A 16849-nucleotide genomic window follows, 5' to 3' on the forward strand; every position below is an offset into this window, starting at 1 on the left:
AGATAACAAATTTCTAAGAGAAAGAAAACTTAATACCGTGTCATTACTAAATTTTAATGAAGATAAGACTCTACTGTGTTGTGACCAGAGGAAGATACTTTTAAATATGTTTTTCAGGTGGGGATATTCAGCAGCGAATAATTGTTTAAATTTATTGTGAATCCATCAGCTGTCATTTGCTTTGTACCGAAACTAGTAGCGAACTGTGCAAAAGAAATGACAGGTGAAGGTTTCACCATGAATTTTAGCAATAAGAAACTACTCTAGTGTGGGTGTAACGGTGGGTTCTTTGATGGCTCTGGGACAACGCTCATGATACTAGATCACACGAAATACTGTGTGATTTTAGTGAGATGATGATGAGGTCCCATACTCCGAGGCGCAAAGGGGTCGATGCGGGAGACCCGCACCGCCGACTGGGCAAGGTCCAAGCGGAGGTGGTTTGCCATTGCCTTCCTCCGACCGATGACTTTATTACATAATTGAATTGAAGATTTACTGAACTTTGACACACTTCTTTGCCATAGGAGTACTGCGTAATGTACAAGTATCATTTACTAGCAAAGCATCACTTGATCCACATATCAACAACTGTTCTCTTGCTGTACAAAATGCAACCTTAACGACAATATATTTCGTCAGTAACTTCAACAGATCATTAGTACTACACTACGATATTGACTCCTTCAGATGGGGTCACGAACTGGCCAGAGCGCCGGCATGCTCGACACTACACTGCGGTGAAAAACTCATAGACAGTGATATGCACATATACAGAAGGGTATAGTATCGCCTACACAAGATATAAGTGTGCAGCTCATTGGTGGAGCTGTCGTTTGTACTCAGCTGATTGATGTGAAAAGGTGCTCTACTGGACTGTGAGTGCACGACGGGTATTAACAGACACTGAACGCGGAGTGGTAGTTGGCGCTAGACAGGTGGGGCACTCTGTTTCTTAAATAGTTACTGAATTCTGCATTCCGAGATCCACAGTATCAAGAGTGTGCCGAGCTTGCCAGGTTTCAGCCATTACATCTCACCACGTACAGTGTAGTGGCCGACGGCCTACACTTGACGAACAAGAGAAGCGACGTTTGCATATAGTTGTTAGTGCTAGCAGACAAGCAACATTGGGTGAAGTAACCGCAGAAATCAGTGTGGCACGCACGAAGAACGTATCCGTTAGGAAAGTACGGCGAAATTTGCCGTTAATGGTCTATGGTAGCAGTAGACAGGATCGAGTCCCTTTGGTAACAGCATCTCATCGCCTGCAGTGTCTCTCCCAGGGTTTCTTGACAATATGGTTAGGCCTTAGATGACTGGAAAACCGTAGCAAGGTCAGATGAGCCAAGATTTCAATTAGTAACACCAGGTAATATGATACGTCGGGTCTAGGGGTTTGCCGGCACTGTAGCTCAGGGTGTTCGGTCAGAAGGTTAGCTGCCCTTTGTAATAAAAAACTGAGTTAATGGATCAACGATGAACTTGAATGAGCGTCATGGAACGCCCGCCCCGAACAAGCAGAATGAACAATAACGAGCAAAATGATATTTTAAAAAAAGGGGGTAGCTTCTTCGGTTAGTAAGCACAACGTCCACAGTCGTGGGTTCGGAACCTACCACCACTTAAGATTTGATTAATTAATCAGCATTGGCGGCCGAATACTTCCGGTATAAGAACCATCATTCTGCCAATGGCCTCGTCAAATAGACGGAGGAGTGGACAGAGGATCAGGGAACTCTCCTATCCTTCGGTTGGGAAACTACCTCTAAAGGCGGAAGAATCAATAATAATCAACGGCAGAAGGATATAGAAGGCAACGGAAACCACTGCATTAAAGACACATAACGCATATCCACAGGTAATGTATCCTGAACTGAAAAAGTGTCATTATGCTCTCTCCATTGGCTAAAGATTCCAGAATATTCCAACGTTCGGATCTTCGAGAGGGGACTCCCAAGGGGGAAGTGACCATGAGAAAAAGATTAACTAGCCAACGAAAGGATAACGTTCTACGAGTTGGCGCGTGGAATGTCAGAAGGTTGAACGTGGTAGGGAAACTAGAAAATCTGAAACTGGAAATGCTAAGGCTCAGTATAAATGTAGTAGGAGGTCAGTGAAGTGACATGGGAAGAAGACAAGGATTTCTGGTCAGATGAATACAGGGTAATATTGCAGCAGCAGAAAATGGTATAATTGGAGCTATGAATAGGAAGGCAGGGCAAAAAGTGAGTTATTATGAGCAATTCAGTGATAGCGTTGTTCTCATCAGAATCTACAGAAAAACAACAGCGACAACAATAGCTCAGATATACGTGCCGACGTCACAAGCTGCAGAAGAAGAAGAGACAAAGTACATGAGGATATTGAAAGGGTAATGCAGTACGTAAAGGGAGATGAAAATCTAATAGTCAGGAAGGACTAGAATGTAGTTGTAGGGGAAGGATTACAAGAAATGGTTACGGGAGAATATGGGTCTGGGACAAGGAAGGAGAGAGGAGAAAGAATAACTGGGTTCTTAATAAATTTCAGCTAGTAAAACCGAACTCTCTGTTTAAGAAACAAAAGAGGAGGAGTTGTATTTCGAAAACGCCGGGTGGTACGGGAAGATTTAAGTTAGATTGCATCGCGGTCAGACACAGATTCCGAAATCCGAAATTGGATATTAAGGTGCACCCAGGACCACATATAATGATGAAGAGTAGGCTGAGGTTTAAGAGATTAGTCAGTAAGAATCAATATGCGAAGAAGTGGGATACAGGAGCATTAAGGAAAGACGAGATACGCTTGAAGTTCTCTAAGGCTATAGGTACAGCAATAAAGAATAGCTCAGTAGGTGGTACAGTTGAAGAGGAGTGGAAATCTCGATGACGGACAATCACAGAATTTGGAAAAAAAAACATAGGTACAAAGAAGGTAACTGCGTAGAAACCATGGGTAACAGAAGAAATACTCCATCTGATCGATGAAAGATGGAAGTACTAACATGTTCAGGGAAATTCAGGAATACAGAAACAAAAGTCACTCAGAAATGAGGCAAATAGGAAGTGCATGGAAGATAAGATGAAGTGGTTGCATGAAAAATGTGAAGAAATCGAAGAGGAAATGATAGTCGGAAGGATTGACTCAGCTTACAGGAAAGTCAAAATAACTTTTGATGAGATTAAAAACAAGGGTGGTAAGATTAAGAGTGCAACGGGAATTCCACTGTCAAATGCAGAGGAGAGAGTGGAAAGGTTGAAAGAGTACATTGAAGGCCTCTATGAGGGGGGAAGATTTGTCTGATGTGATAAAAGAACAAACCGGACTCGATTTAGATGAAACAGGAGATCGAGTATTAGAATTTAAAAGTGCTTTGGAGGACTTATGATCAAATAACGCTGAAAGGATTGATAAAGTTCAATCAGAATTTCTAATATCATTGGGAGAAGTGACAACAAAACGATTATTCACCTTGGTGTGTAGAATGTGTGAGTCTAGCTACATACCATCTAACTTTCGAAAAAATATCACCCACACAATTGCGAAGACTGCAAGAACTGACAAGTGTGATAAGTATCGCACAATCAGATTAACAGCTTATGCATCAAGGTTTCTGACAGGAATAATATGCAGAAGAATGGAAAAGAAAAATGAGGATGTGTTAGATGACGATAAGTTTGGCTTTAAAAAAGGTAAAGGCAGCAGACAGACAATTCTGACGTTGAGGTTGATAATGGAAGCAAGACTAAAGAAAAATAAAGACCGGTTCATAGGGTTTGTCCTGCCGGAAAATGCGTTCGACAATGGAAAATGGTGAAATATTTTCGAAGTTATGAGAAAACTAGTGGAAAGCTATAGGGAGAGACCGTGAATACACAATATGTACCGTAGCCAAGAGGGAATAATAAGAGTGGATGACCAAGAACGAAGTGGTCCGATTAAAAAGGGTGTAAGACAGTAATGTAGTCTTTTGCTTCTACTGTTCAATCTATACATCGAAGAAGCAATGACGGAAGTAAAAGAAAGGTTCAGGAGTAGGAATAATACTCAAAGTGAAAGGATATCAATGATACAATTCGCTGATGACATTGCTATCCTGAATGAAAGTGAAGTAGAATTACGTGATCTGCTGAATGAAATGAATCAGTCAAATGAGTACAGAATATGGACTGAGAGTAAATCTAAGAAAGATTAAAGTAGCAAAAATGACAACAACGAGAAACTTAACATGAGGATTAATTGTCAGGCAGTAGATGAAGTGAAGGAGTTCTACAATCTAGGCAGAAAAGTAACCAGTGACGGACGGAGCAAGGATGGCATCAAAAGCAGACTAGCACTGTCAAATAGAGCATTTCTGGAAAAGAGACGTCTATTAGTATCAAAAACAGGCCGTAATTTGAGGAAGAAAATTCTAGGATTTACGTTTGGAGCACAGCATTGTATGGTAGTGAGGCACTGACTGTGGGTAAACTGGAACAGAAGAGAATCGAATCGTTTGAGATGCGCTCCAACAGACGACTGTTGAAAATTAGGTGGATTGATAAGGTAAGAAATGAAGACGTTCTGCGTAGAATCGGAGAGGAAAGGAGTATGTGGAAAACACTGACAAGGAGAAAGTACAAGATGATAGGATATCTGTTAACACATTTGGGCTAGCAGAGATTGGAACAGATCCAGCAAATAATTGAGGGCGCTGGTTTGAAGTGCTGCTTTGAGATGAAAACGTTGCCACAGGAGAGGTATTCGACTTGGGCCACATAAAACCAGTTAGGAGACTGATGACTCAAAAAATATATATATAAAAAGAAGAGCGAATGGTAGTTTGACGCAGTCCTCATAAAGCAGTAGACCCAAGTCGTCAAGCCGGCCGGAGTGGCCGAGCGGTTCAAGGCGCTACAGTCTGGAACCGCACGACCGCTACGGTCGCAGGTTCGAATCCTGCCTCGGGCATGGATGTGTGTGATGTCCTTAGGTTAGTTAGGTTTAAGTAGTTCTAAGTTCTAGGGGACTTATGACCACAGCAGTCGAGTCCCATGGTGCTCAGAGCCATTTGAACCATTTTTTGAACCCAAGTTGTCAACAAGGATTTGTGCAACTAGTGGTGGTTCCATAATGATGTGGCTACGTTTACATGGAATGGACTGGTTCCTCTGTTCCAGCTGAACCGATCATTGACTGGAAATGGTTATGTTCGGTTACTTGGAGACCATTTTCCGCCGTTCATGGACTTAATGTTTCCAAACAACCTTGGAATTATTGTGGATGACGATGTGCTATGTCACAAGGGCGCAGATGTTCGCGACCAGTTTCAAGAACATTTTGGACATTTAGAACAAATTTTTTGACCACTCATCAAACATTCGTGGAACATAAAATCAAGGGGTCAGTTGGTTCACAAAATTCTGCACTGGCAACTATTTCGTAATTATGGACGACTGTAGAGGCAGCATGGCTGAATATTTCTGCAGGCCACTTTCAATGACTTGTTGAGTCCACACTACTTCCAGTTGCTGCACTATATCGGGTGAAAGGAGGTCCGCCTCTATTTTAGGAGGGATCCCTTTACTTCTGTCATCTCACTGCATATTCTGTTGCTATGTTGAGACGGACGAGTGGGCTTCTGGAGTGCCTCGCACTGGTCGCTGCGGATTGCAGCGAGCCCTCGCTGTACCACACAGTACCACAATACCACGTAGTTCCTATGGAGTATCGTAGGAGTTGTGCGACTAAGTCTATGATTTCTTGTGAAAGGTCACAGTTCATTGTAAATGACAGAAAAGCGTCGACCGAAACATAAGTGATATGTGTCGTTCCCCAAGAATGTGATCTCTGCTGTTCCTAATCTTTACAAACGAATTAGGAGAAAATCCAGGGATCCCTTCCAGATTGTTTGCAGATATGCTGCAGTTCAGCAAAGTCATCAGAACATCGTCAACGCTCTTGTTGAGTAGTTCAAGCCTCGCCCGATCACAGAAGTGAAGCAACCCCAGGCCCGCCAGATATTTGGATGGATGAACGTCTGAAGAACAGGGTGTTGTTAGCTTACGGACAGGTAAGTCGCCAAAATGACTGCCAGATGAAAGAATTGCACTATGCCGTTGAGCCACAAAGTAATAAGACGCCAGAAAAAAATCGCAATAAATAATTAGTGCAGAGTAATTAAATTTCGCTAATACATCTGTCCAGGTAACATATTTAAGGTCACAAGTTCAATTAAGGGCTACATCAGCCACTGCAAATGTGAAACTCTGGTGCATTAATAACCTGTGTAAGAGCCAGATTCTCGAATCCTTGGATGCAAACGAGCATGCATGTTTTGTAGTCAGTTTGTGGGTTTGAGTTTCATACCTGTTGCACTTGGTTGATCAATGTAGGTACGGTTAAAACCGGTTGTGGATGACGCTATAGGTGTCCTCCAATGATGTTCGAAGTGTGCTCGAACGGAAGGGTTTGGTGATCAAGCAGTTCAGTTTAACAGGTCGACTGTAGAGCATGTTGGGTGTTCATAGCGGTATGTGGGCGACCGTTATCCTGTTGGAAAAAGACGTCTTGGAATGCTGATCATGAATGGCAGCATAACAGGTCGAATCGCTAGAATGAAGTACAAATTTGCAGCCAGAGTGCGTGGGATAACCACGAGAGCGCTCCTGCTGTCATACGAAATCCCACCCCAGGCCATAACTCCACGCGTAGGTTCAGTGCGTCAAGCACGCAGGCAGGTTGGCTGTATACCCTCAATTGGCCTCCTTCTAACCAACACACTGCCATCACTGGCAGCATTGTAGAACCAGCTTTCATCAGAAAACACGAACTGTACCTTGTCCTCCAGTCAGCTCTCGCCTGACACCACTGAAGTCGCAAATCGCAGTGGTTTGGGGTCAGTGGAATGCATGATATAGCACGGCAAGTCGCAATTGGCCTTGAAGTAACCGATCTGTATAGAGGTTCCAACTACTCAAATTGCAGTTGCCGATGCAGTACGATGCACCAGAGCGATACGCCAAATACAGTGGTCTCCCCTCTCTGTATTGTCACGTGGTGTTCAGAGCCCAGTCTTCTTGCTACAGTACATTCTCGTGACCACCGCTGCTAGCAATCATACATATACTGTGGCTACATTACTGCCCAGTCTTTCTGCAATATCGCGGAAGGAACATCCAGCTTTTCGTTGCCCTAATACCCAACACCACTCAAACTCAAAGAGGTGTTGATAATGAGATCTTTGTAGCCTTAAAAACATTGTCGACTAATATCAATTCACCACCTCCAGTTTCGAAGGTAGCTAGCGCTCACGACCGTTACATCGTGTATTTCAAGCAAACCTGATTTCCATCCTCGTAGTAGTGCTGCTAGCTTCACTCTTGTGTGCCTGGCGCTAAATATGAAGAGTTGCCTTTCAGTTGTAGAAACACGCCTACCAACTTTCGTTCATGTCGCCAAACTCCTTCTTGGTGTTCCGAAATATCTCCGTCAATGAATTCTTACTACCAGAATCTCGAAACAAGTTGCAACATGACTCAGACAACTTCATGGTGTGAAAGGTAGCAATTGACTGTAAACAATGGCAAGTGTGATTACTAGAAGAAATCCACTAAATTTTGGTTACAAATTATATCACACTAATTAAAAGATTTCCTATTTAACTGAATAGATTAGTGGTGGTGGTGGTGGTGGTTAGTGTTTAACGTCCCGTCGACAACGAGGTCATTAGAGACGGAGCGCAAGCTCGGGTTAGGGAAGGATTGGGAAGGAAATCGGCCGTGCCCTTTCAAAGGAACCATCCCGGCATTTGCCTGAAACGATTTAGGGAAATCACGGAAAACCTAAATAAGGATGGCCGGAGACGGGATTGAACCGTCGTCCTCCCGAATGCGAGTCCAGTGTGCTAACCACTGCGCCACCTCGCTCGGTTAATAGATTAGTGTTATAATTAAGAACAGAAGTGGTTCGGGCGGTTAAATAGGAAATATTGTGGAGAAGGCGTACGAAAGACTGAATACTATTGACCGAAAACATACAAGATGTAACAATTGTACTAATGAGACTGCTTGCATTACACTTGTCCGTCCTCTTGTGGGGTATTGCTGCGCGTTGTGGGATCCTTACCGGATAGGGTTGACGAAGCAAACGAGAAAGATCAAGTGAAGCCAGCTTGTTTTGTATTCTCGCGAGAAAGGGAAAAGGGTGTTACGAATACGATATAAGATTTAGTGCAACAGTAATTAAAACAAAGACGTTTATGTTCGGACGAGATCTACTCACGAAACTGGACTCACCAACTTCCTCTTTCACAGGAAAATAGAAGATATGTAGAGTTCACAGGGAAGGATTTAAGTGTTCGCTTTTCCCACGTGCTGTTCGAGAGGCAACGGCAGAGAAATCGAAAGTGGTTCGGTGACTCCTCTGCTATGTTGTTGTTGTTGTTGTTGTTGTGGTCTTCAGTCCTGAGACTGGTTTGATGCAGCTCTCCATGCTACTCTATCCTGTGCAAGCTTCTTCACCTCCCAGTACTTACTGCAACCAACAACCTTCTGAATCTGCTTAGTGTATTCATCTCTTGGTCTCCCTCTCCAATTTTTACCCTCCACACTGCCCTCCAATGCTAAATTTGTGATCCCCTGATGCCTCAGCACATGTCCTATCAACCGGTCCCTTCTTCTTGTCAAGTTGTGCCACAAACTCCTCTTCTCCCCAATTCTATTCAATACCTCCTCGTTAGTTATGTGATCTACCCATCTAAATTTCAGCATTCTTCTGTAGCACCACATTTCGAAAGCTGCTATTCTCTTCTTGTCTAAACTATTTATCGTCCACGTTTCACCTCCATACATGGCTACACTCCAAACAAATACTTTAAGAAATGACTTCCTGACATTTAAATCTATACTCGATGTTAACAAATTTCTCTTCTTCAGAAACGCTTTCCTTGCCATTGCCAGTCTACATTTTATATCCTCTCTACTTCGACCATCATCAGTTACTTTGCTCCCCAAATAGTAAAACTCATTTACTACTTTAAGTGCCTCACTTCTTAATCACATCACTCAGGATCACCAGACTTAATTCGACTACATTCCATTATCCTCGTTTAGCTTTTGTTGATGTTCATCTTATATCCTCCTTTCAAGACACTGTCCATTCCGTTCAACTGCTCTTCCAAGTCCTTTGCTGTCTCTGACAGAATTACAATGTCATCGGCAAACCTCAAAGTTTTATTTCTTCTCCATGGATTTTAATACCTAGACCAAATTTTTCTTTTATTTCATTTACTGCTTGCTCAATATACAGATTGAATAAAATGTGGGAGAGGCTACAACCCTGTCTCACTCCCTTCCCACCCACTGCTTCCCTTTCGTGCCCCTCGACTCTTATAACTGCCATCTGGTTTCTGTAAATATTGTAAATAGTCTTTCGCGCCCTGCCACCTTTAGAATTTTAAAGAGAGTATTCCAATCAACATTTTCAAAAGCTTTCTCTAAGTCTACAAATGCTAGAAACATAGGTTTGCCTTTCCTTAATCTTTCTTCTATGATAAGTCGTAGGGCCAGAATTGCCTCACGTGTTCCAACACTTCTACGGAATCCAAACTGATCTACCACGAGGTCGGCTTCTACCAATTTTTCCATTCTTCTGTAGAGAATTCGCGTTAGTATTTTGCAGCTGTGACTTATTAAACTGATAGTTCGGTAATTTTCACATCTGTGAACACCTGCTTTCTTTGGGATTGGAATTATTATATTCTTCTTGAAGTCTGAGGGTATTTCGCCTGTGTCATACATCTTGCTCACCAGATGGTAGAGTTTTGTCAGGACTGGCTCTCCCAAGGCCGTCAGTAGTTCTAATGGAATGTTGTCCACTCCCGCGGCCTTGTTTCGACTCAGGTCTTTCAGTGCTCTGTCAAACGCTTCACGCAGTATCATATCTCCCATTTCATCTTCATCTACCTCCTCTTCCATTTCTATAATATTGTCCTGAAGTACATCGCCCTTGTATAGACCCTCTATATACTCCTTCCACATTTCTGCTTTCCCTTCTTTGCTTAGAACGGGGTTTCCATCTGAGCTCTTGATATTCATGCAAGTGGTTCTCTTTTCTCCAAAGGTCTCCTTAATTTTCCTGTAGGCAATATCTGTCTTACCCCTAGAGATATACACCTTTACATCCTTACATTTGTCCTCTAGCCATCCCTGCTTCGCCATTTTGCACTTCCTGTCGATCTCATTTTTGAGGCGTTTGTATTCCTTTTTGCCTGTTTCATTTACTGCATTTTTATATTTTCTCCTTTCATCAATGAACTTCAATATGTCTTCTGTTACCCAAGGATTTCTACTAGCCCTCGTCTTTTTACCTACTTGTTCCTCTGCTGCCTTCACTACTTCATCCCTCAGAGCTACCCATTCTTCTTCTACTGTATTTCTTTCCCCCATTCCTGTCAATTGTTCCCTTATGCTCTCCCTCAAACTCTGTAAAACCTCTGGTTTAGTCAGTTTATCCAGGTCCCATCTCCTTAAATTCCAACCTTTTTGCAGTTTCTTCAGTTTTAATCTACAGTTCATAACCAATAGATTGTGGTCAGAGTCCACATCTGCCCCTGGAAATGTCTTACAATTTAAAACCTGGTTCCTAAATCTCTGTCTTACCATTATATAATCTATCTGATACCTACTAGTATCTCCAGGATTTTTCCATGTATACAACCTTCTATTATGATTCTTGAACCAAGTGTTAGCTATGATTAAGTTATGCTCTGCGCAAAATTCTACCAGGCGGCTTCCTCTTTCATTTCTTAACCCCAATTCATATTCACCTACTATATTTCCTTCTCTCCCTTTTCCTACTCTCGAATTCCAGTCACCCATGACTATTAAACTTTCGTCTCCCTTCACTACCTGAATAATTTCTTTTATCTCATCATACATTTCATCAATTTCTTCATCCTTTGCAGAGCTAGTTGGCATATAAACTTGTACAACTGTAGTAGGCATGGGCTTCGTGTCTATCTTAGCCACAATAATGCGCTCACTTTGCTGTTTGTGGTAGCTAACTCGCATTCCTATTTTTTTATTCATTATTAAACCTACTCCAGCATTACTTCTATTTGATTTTGTATTTATAACCCTGTATTCACCTGACCAAAAGTCTTGTTCCTCCTGCCACCGAACTTCACTAATTGCCGTATCTAACTTTAACCTATCCATTTCCCTTTTTAAATTTTCTAACCTACCTGCCCGATTAAGGGATCTGACATTCCACGCTCCGATCCGTAGAACACCAGTTTACTTCATCCTGATAACGACGTCCTCTTGAGTAGTCCCCGCCCGGAGATCCGAATGGGGGACTATTTTACATCAGGAATATTTTACCCAAGAGGACGCCATCATCATTTAACCATACAGTAAAGCTGCATGCCCTCGGGAAAAATGTCGGCTGTAGTTTCCCCTTGCTTTCAGCCGTTCGCAGTACCAGCACAGCAAGGCCTTTTTGGTTAGTGTTATAAGGCCAGATGAGTCAATCATCCAGACTGGTGCCCCTTCAATTACTGGAAAGGTTGCTGTCCCTCTTCAGGAACCACACGTTTGTCTGGCCTCTCAACAGATACCCCTCTGTTGTGGTTGCACCTACGGTACGGCCATCTGTATCGCTGAGGCACGCAAGCCTCCCCACCAACGGCAAGGTCCATGGTTCATATGTATCTGCCAATCAGATAAATATGAATGGCACAGTAGTCATGTTCATGTTGATGTAGGTATAATAACGTCATTACGTCACTCTCTTCCCCTCCCTTCCCCTATTCCCGAAACAACCACCCTGTATATGCGCGTGCCATTACGTAAAACATTTTTTTTCATGTTTCTGGGGTATGAGTATTGGGTAGACCCCACTCATACTGACTCGAAAAATGTTGGGTAATTAGTAGTTATGAAAGACTAAGAAAACAGTAACGAAGTATGTGAAACTGATTTCAGTCAAAAGCAGGTGTTTTTAGGTGTAAGCAGGTGTTTATCGCTAGCCTAAATAGTATTAACGGAAGTTCATAATAAAATGAAAAGACGGGTGAAGACACAAATGTATCAGGTAACAGACAGGTGTGGAAGACAAAAATGCACTTTAATGAACATGAAATGGTGGGTGGAACGTGTGTTTAGGCCAACGGATGGTAAATGACCCAGTGAAGTTCTTCGTTCTTTTAATAATGCAGAATACGCTTTTGTCCACAAAACAGCATGGATATAAGAACAATCGCTCGTCCGGAAATCAGCTTGCTCTTTTCTCGCACGATATCCTGAAAACCACGGACGAGGGGCAAAAGTAGGAATCGGGTATTCTTAGATTTCAGAAAACAGTGCCACTCTTCAGACTCTTCAGAATACCGGATACGTGAATGGTTCGAAAGCTTTTTCAGCAACATAACCCAGTACTATAATCGACATAATCGTCTTGAGAGATACAGAAAGGGATTTAAGATAGTTCTCATTCATTGCCCCGTCTCAGTTGCACGTTTTTAATTAGATTACATGCTTCGATGTCTTTGGATCCTATTCAGATCTAAGTGTGTATCTACTCTGGTATGTGCTTCTGTGCAGACAGGACGGTCTGCTGACGCAACTAGTTAGATCTGAAGGTGATCCATAGTCTTCAAAACATGTAAACTAATTAAAAATATCCAACTGAGACGGGACAATAAATTAGAATCATCTCAAAAGACTCAGTATGTTGTGCCTGTATTTATCAGAGACGCGCGTGTTTATCAGACACCAAAGTACCGTCTTGAGTGCACAGGGAAACGTGATAACGTCGCTCTTTTTCTGTATATAAATAAACGATCTGTTGGATAGTGTGAGCATCAGTCTGTTTGCTGATAGCGCCGTTGTGTACGAGAAGGTGACACAACGAGGATAGAGGATCACTTTGGACAGAATTTCTATTTGATGTGATGAATGGCAGCTTGATCCAAATGTGGAAAAATTTAATTTACACAGATGAGTAGGAAAAGCAGTCCAGTAATGTTCGAATACAAAGCAGTATGTGCTTGTAGCTTGACACAGCCACATTGATCAAATATCTGTGTGCACTGAAGCCCCAAAAACACTGGTAGAGGCATGTGTATTCAAATACAGAAATACGTAAACAGGCAGAATACGGCTCTGGAGTCGACAACGCCTATATAAGAAAATAAGTGTTTGACGCAGTTGTTAGATAGGTTACTGCTGCTATAATGGCAGGTTATCAAGAATTATGTGAGTCTGAACGTGGTGTTATAATCGGCGCACAGCGTTGGGACACAGCATCCCCTAGGTAATGATGAAGTGGGGATTTTCCCGTACGACCATTTCACGAGTGTACCATGAATATCAGGAATCCGGTAAAACATCAAATTTCCGACATCACTGCGGCCTGAAAAAGATTCAGCAAGAACGGGACCAACGAGCCGAAAGCCCACTCGTGTGCCCTTGATGACTGCACGACACAAAGCTTTACGCCTCGCCTGTACCCGTCAACAACAACAGTGGCCTGTTGATGACTGGATATGTGTTGCCTGGTAGGACGAGTCTCATAATTCCATTGACCCTGCATGTCAGCAGGAGACTGTTCAAACCGGTGGAGGTTCTGGCGTACGTAGTTTGAGTGATATGGGACCCCTGATACGTCTAGATACTACTGTGACAGGCAACGCGTACGTAAGCATCCTGTCTGATCACCTGCTTCCATTCATGTCCATTGTGATTTCGACGGACTTGGGCGATTTCAGCAGAACAATGTGACACCCCACATGCTCAGAATTGCTACAGAGTGGCTCCAGGAACACTCTTCTTATGAGTTTAACCCCTTTCGCTGGCCATTAAACTCCCTAGAGACGAACATTATAGAGGATATCTGGGATGCCTTGTAACGTGCTGTTCTCGTACTCTTACTGATTTATGGACAGCGCTGTAGGATTCATGGCGTAAATTCCCTCCAGCACTACTTCAGACATTAGTAGATTCCACGGCACGTCGTGTTGCCGCATTTATGCGTGCTCCAGGGCGCCCTACTCGTTATTAGACAGGTGTACCAGATTCTTTGGCTCTTCAGTGTGTAATGATGAAGAGCGACATGAAATCCAACGACTACGTGACATCATTTTCAGGGTAAACGAATGGTCTTCAGTTTAGTTGCTGAACTCTAGGAAAGTATGGCTCATCTACAACCGTACCCGCGTGCAGTACACGTATGAGTCCCATTCTTCAACATTTTTCGAGTGTCTGGAATAGCTACTAACCCTCATTAGAAGAAGACATTGAAACAATTCAGAGGCGGGCTGCTACATTTTTTACCCTAGGTTCGATCAGCACACAAGCATTATGGAAATGCTCAATGAACTTTGAAGGGAATCCTATTGCCACCTAAAACCATCTTGAGCAAAACCGTCGAAGACGAGAGAAATGACGGCCTGATCTGGAGCAGACAGTCTTTTCTCCATCTCGATTCATTTGCGAGTGGAACAGGAAAGGGAATGACGACCAGTGGCACAATACACCTGCCGTTGAGCGGCCTGCAGAGTGTGTAAGAGTTAATGATGTAGCTGTAGAGCGAATTAAATTAAGACGGATTATGTTGACAAATATATATTCGTGTAGCTACAAGCACCAATACAATACGCCGGCCGCGGTGGCCGAGCTGTTCTAGGCGCTTCAGTCCGGAACCGCGCTGCTGCTACTGTCGCAGGTTCGAATCCTGCCTCGGGCATGGATGTGTGTGATGTCCTTACGTTAGTTAGGTTTAACTAGTTCTAAGTTCTAGGGGACTGATGACCTCAGATGTTAAGTCGCACAGTGCTCAGTGCCATTTGAACCATTTTGAACTAATATAAGGAAGTCTACAGGACACTTTTACCGGCATTAGATGTCAAATGCCGTGGCGTCCTAGACATCAAGCTCTGATGGCACCCCATGCGTAACGTATTCATCGTTCTGGTTGTAGCGAGCTCAGCATCAAAAATGGTTCAAATGGCTCTGAGCACTATGGGACTTAACATCTGTGGTCATCAGTCCCCTAGAACTTAGAACTACTTAAACCTAACTAACCTAAAGACATCACACACATCCATGCCCGAGGCAGGATTCGAACCTGCGACCGTAGCAGTCGCGCGGTTCCGGACTGAGCGCCTAGAACCGCTAGACCACCGCGGCCGGCGGCTCAGCATCGTAACAGTGGATACGACATGGAACCTCAACAGTTTCGGAACACCACGGCCAGACCAACAGATTGCGTCAACAGCAGTCCTGCGAAGCCAACAGGCGGCGTACACGCCGACAGTAGAGGTCACTGGCAAACAACACCTATTCATGCATCCGCCGTATTACGTGCCAAAAACCGACCAGCAGGTATCCGTCAGCGAGTCGGATAGAACGGCGCATACACCCGGGAGAGTTGTTCCCTGGCGCCTAGCAACCTGAAGCTCTCCACTATGCCACGGCCGACTTGGCTATCGTCTTCTGGAGAGAAAGCTGTCTCCTCAGCTAGGACTCAAAGTGATCAGCTATGTGCTCGTTGAGACTTCGTGTAATTGTATCGTTATTCTTCTAGCTGCAACATTGTGTGAGACTGGAAGTTTCTATGCTTGTCGCACTCAGATATTTCATTACTGTTGGCTCTTAGTACTTCTTCAGTAAAGCACACCGTAAGAAGTTGGAAGTGTTTTTCTTCTTGAGTGAAGCTTGGATTTGGATTTTGGGTTTTACACCTAAACTGAGAAACTTATCTTTCCGTTTTAATATAAGGTTATTATAACTTCAAGACTTTGTTCATTAAAGAGAGTGGGACTACAGAAGCTTAATTCACTATTTTTAACTAAAAGCTCCTAAGATTTTAAGATAGTGTTCAACGAATCGTTTGTAACTTTCTGAAGTACCACGAAAATGTTTTAGTCACTTGTGTACGCCAACGGCGTACAGATAACGATGTACGTGATGGTGGTGTTGATGGTGATGATGGAAGTGATCACGAAGGTCTCTGTTGTACTGTCTTTCCATGATCCTCATCTTCCCAATCGTCCTGAAATTCATAAAAGTCGCCAATAAAATAGAAAATTGTGTCGCTTACCATCCTCGTTCCAGGCACCTTCTATCTGGTATGAGGTAGTGGCGGTTCCCAGCAGGAAGCCTTCTGGGAACTGGTTGATCTCTCTACCAACTGCTGTCGCCAGTAGGCACGCAATTGCCAGCAGCTCCAAGCATAATGTCATAGGTGCCACCATGTTGGTATCTGTTGCTCTAACGGTACTCGTTGTCGGCTTATAAACTCTCGCACATGTCGGATAACACTCGAGTGCCACCAAATGATCGTATCTATGGGTCTATCACGTGTATGACTTCTTGATAAACGTGCTGCAATCTGATGATTACTTCCTGTATACTCACTCTCATGTGTGTTGTGACATTTTATGTCGAACTGGGAATACCATCAAACTGACTAATATATCCACAATAGAGAGGACCTAAAGGGTTCATCAACGTCAGTCAAGTATATCCACTAAGGTGATCTTGGTACGAAATGGCAAGCTGTGATTTATCGATTGGAAGGGACACATGGTCAAGTGATAAAACATCGACATAATTTAGGATGAAAGGGTGTCGCTGCACAAGTCTGAAAGCTTAAGTACTTTAACAACTGCGTATAGTTGTGAACACAAAAATTCATCGATAATTGTATCGCGTCATTCTTTCAGAATCATTTACCTTTTTGCAGACCCGTTCCTGACGGCAAGAACTCAGATAGAAGGCTGAAATGTTGGAACGGTAGTTTTTTTAATAGCGACGGAACCCAAGAGCGTTTATTACGCGCGACAGCACCGAAAGCATACGTGGCCCAGAAAATTTCGCAACAG

The 16849-nt window shown here is 43.2% G+C and overlaps 1 protein-coding gene across 1 annotated transcript in view; it reads right to left on the reverse strand.

Moving 5' to 3' along the window:
• The window catches only part of LOC124623002 (myrosinase 1-like), a 55726-nt gene extending 39507 nt beyond the window's left edge, over positions 1–16219 (reverse strand). Inside the window, exon 1 of the mRNA XM_047148792.1 lies at positions 16066–16219. Coding sequence (XP_047004748.1) covers positions 16066–16219 — 154 coding nt within the window. The remainder of the gene's footprint in view (positions 1–16065) is intronic.
• Positions 16220–16849: the final 630 nt, after the last annotated feature.

The sequence above is a fragment of the Schistocerca americana genome, chromosome 7 (genome assembly GCF_021461395.2).
Source record: "Schistocerca americana isolate TAMUIC-IGC-003095 chromosome 7, iqSchAmer2.1, whole genome shotgun sequence".
Lineage (NCBI taxonomy): Eukaryota > Metazoa > Arthropoda > Insecta > Orthoptera > Acrididae > Schistocerca > Schistocerca americana.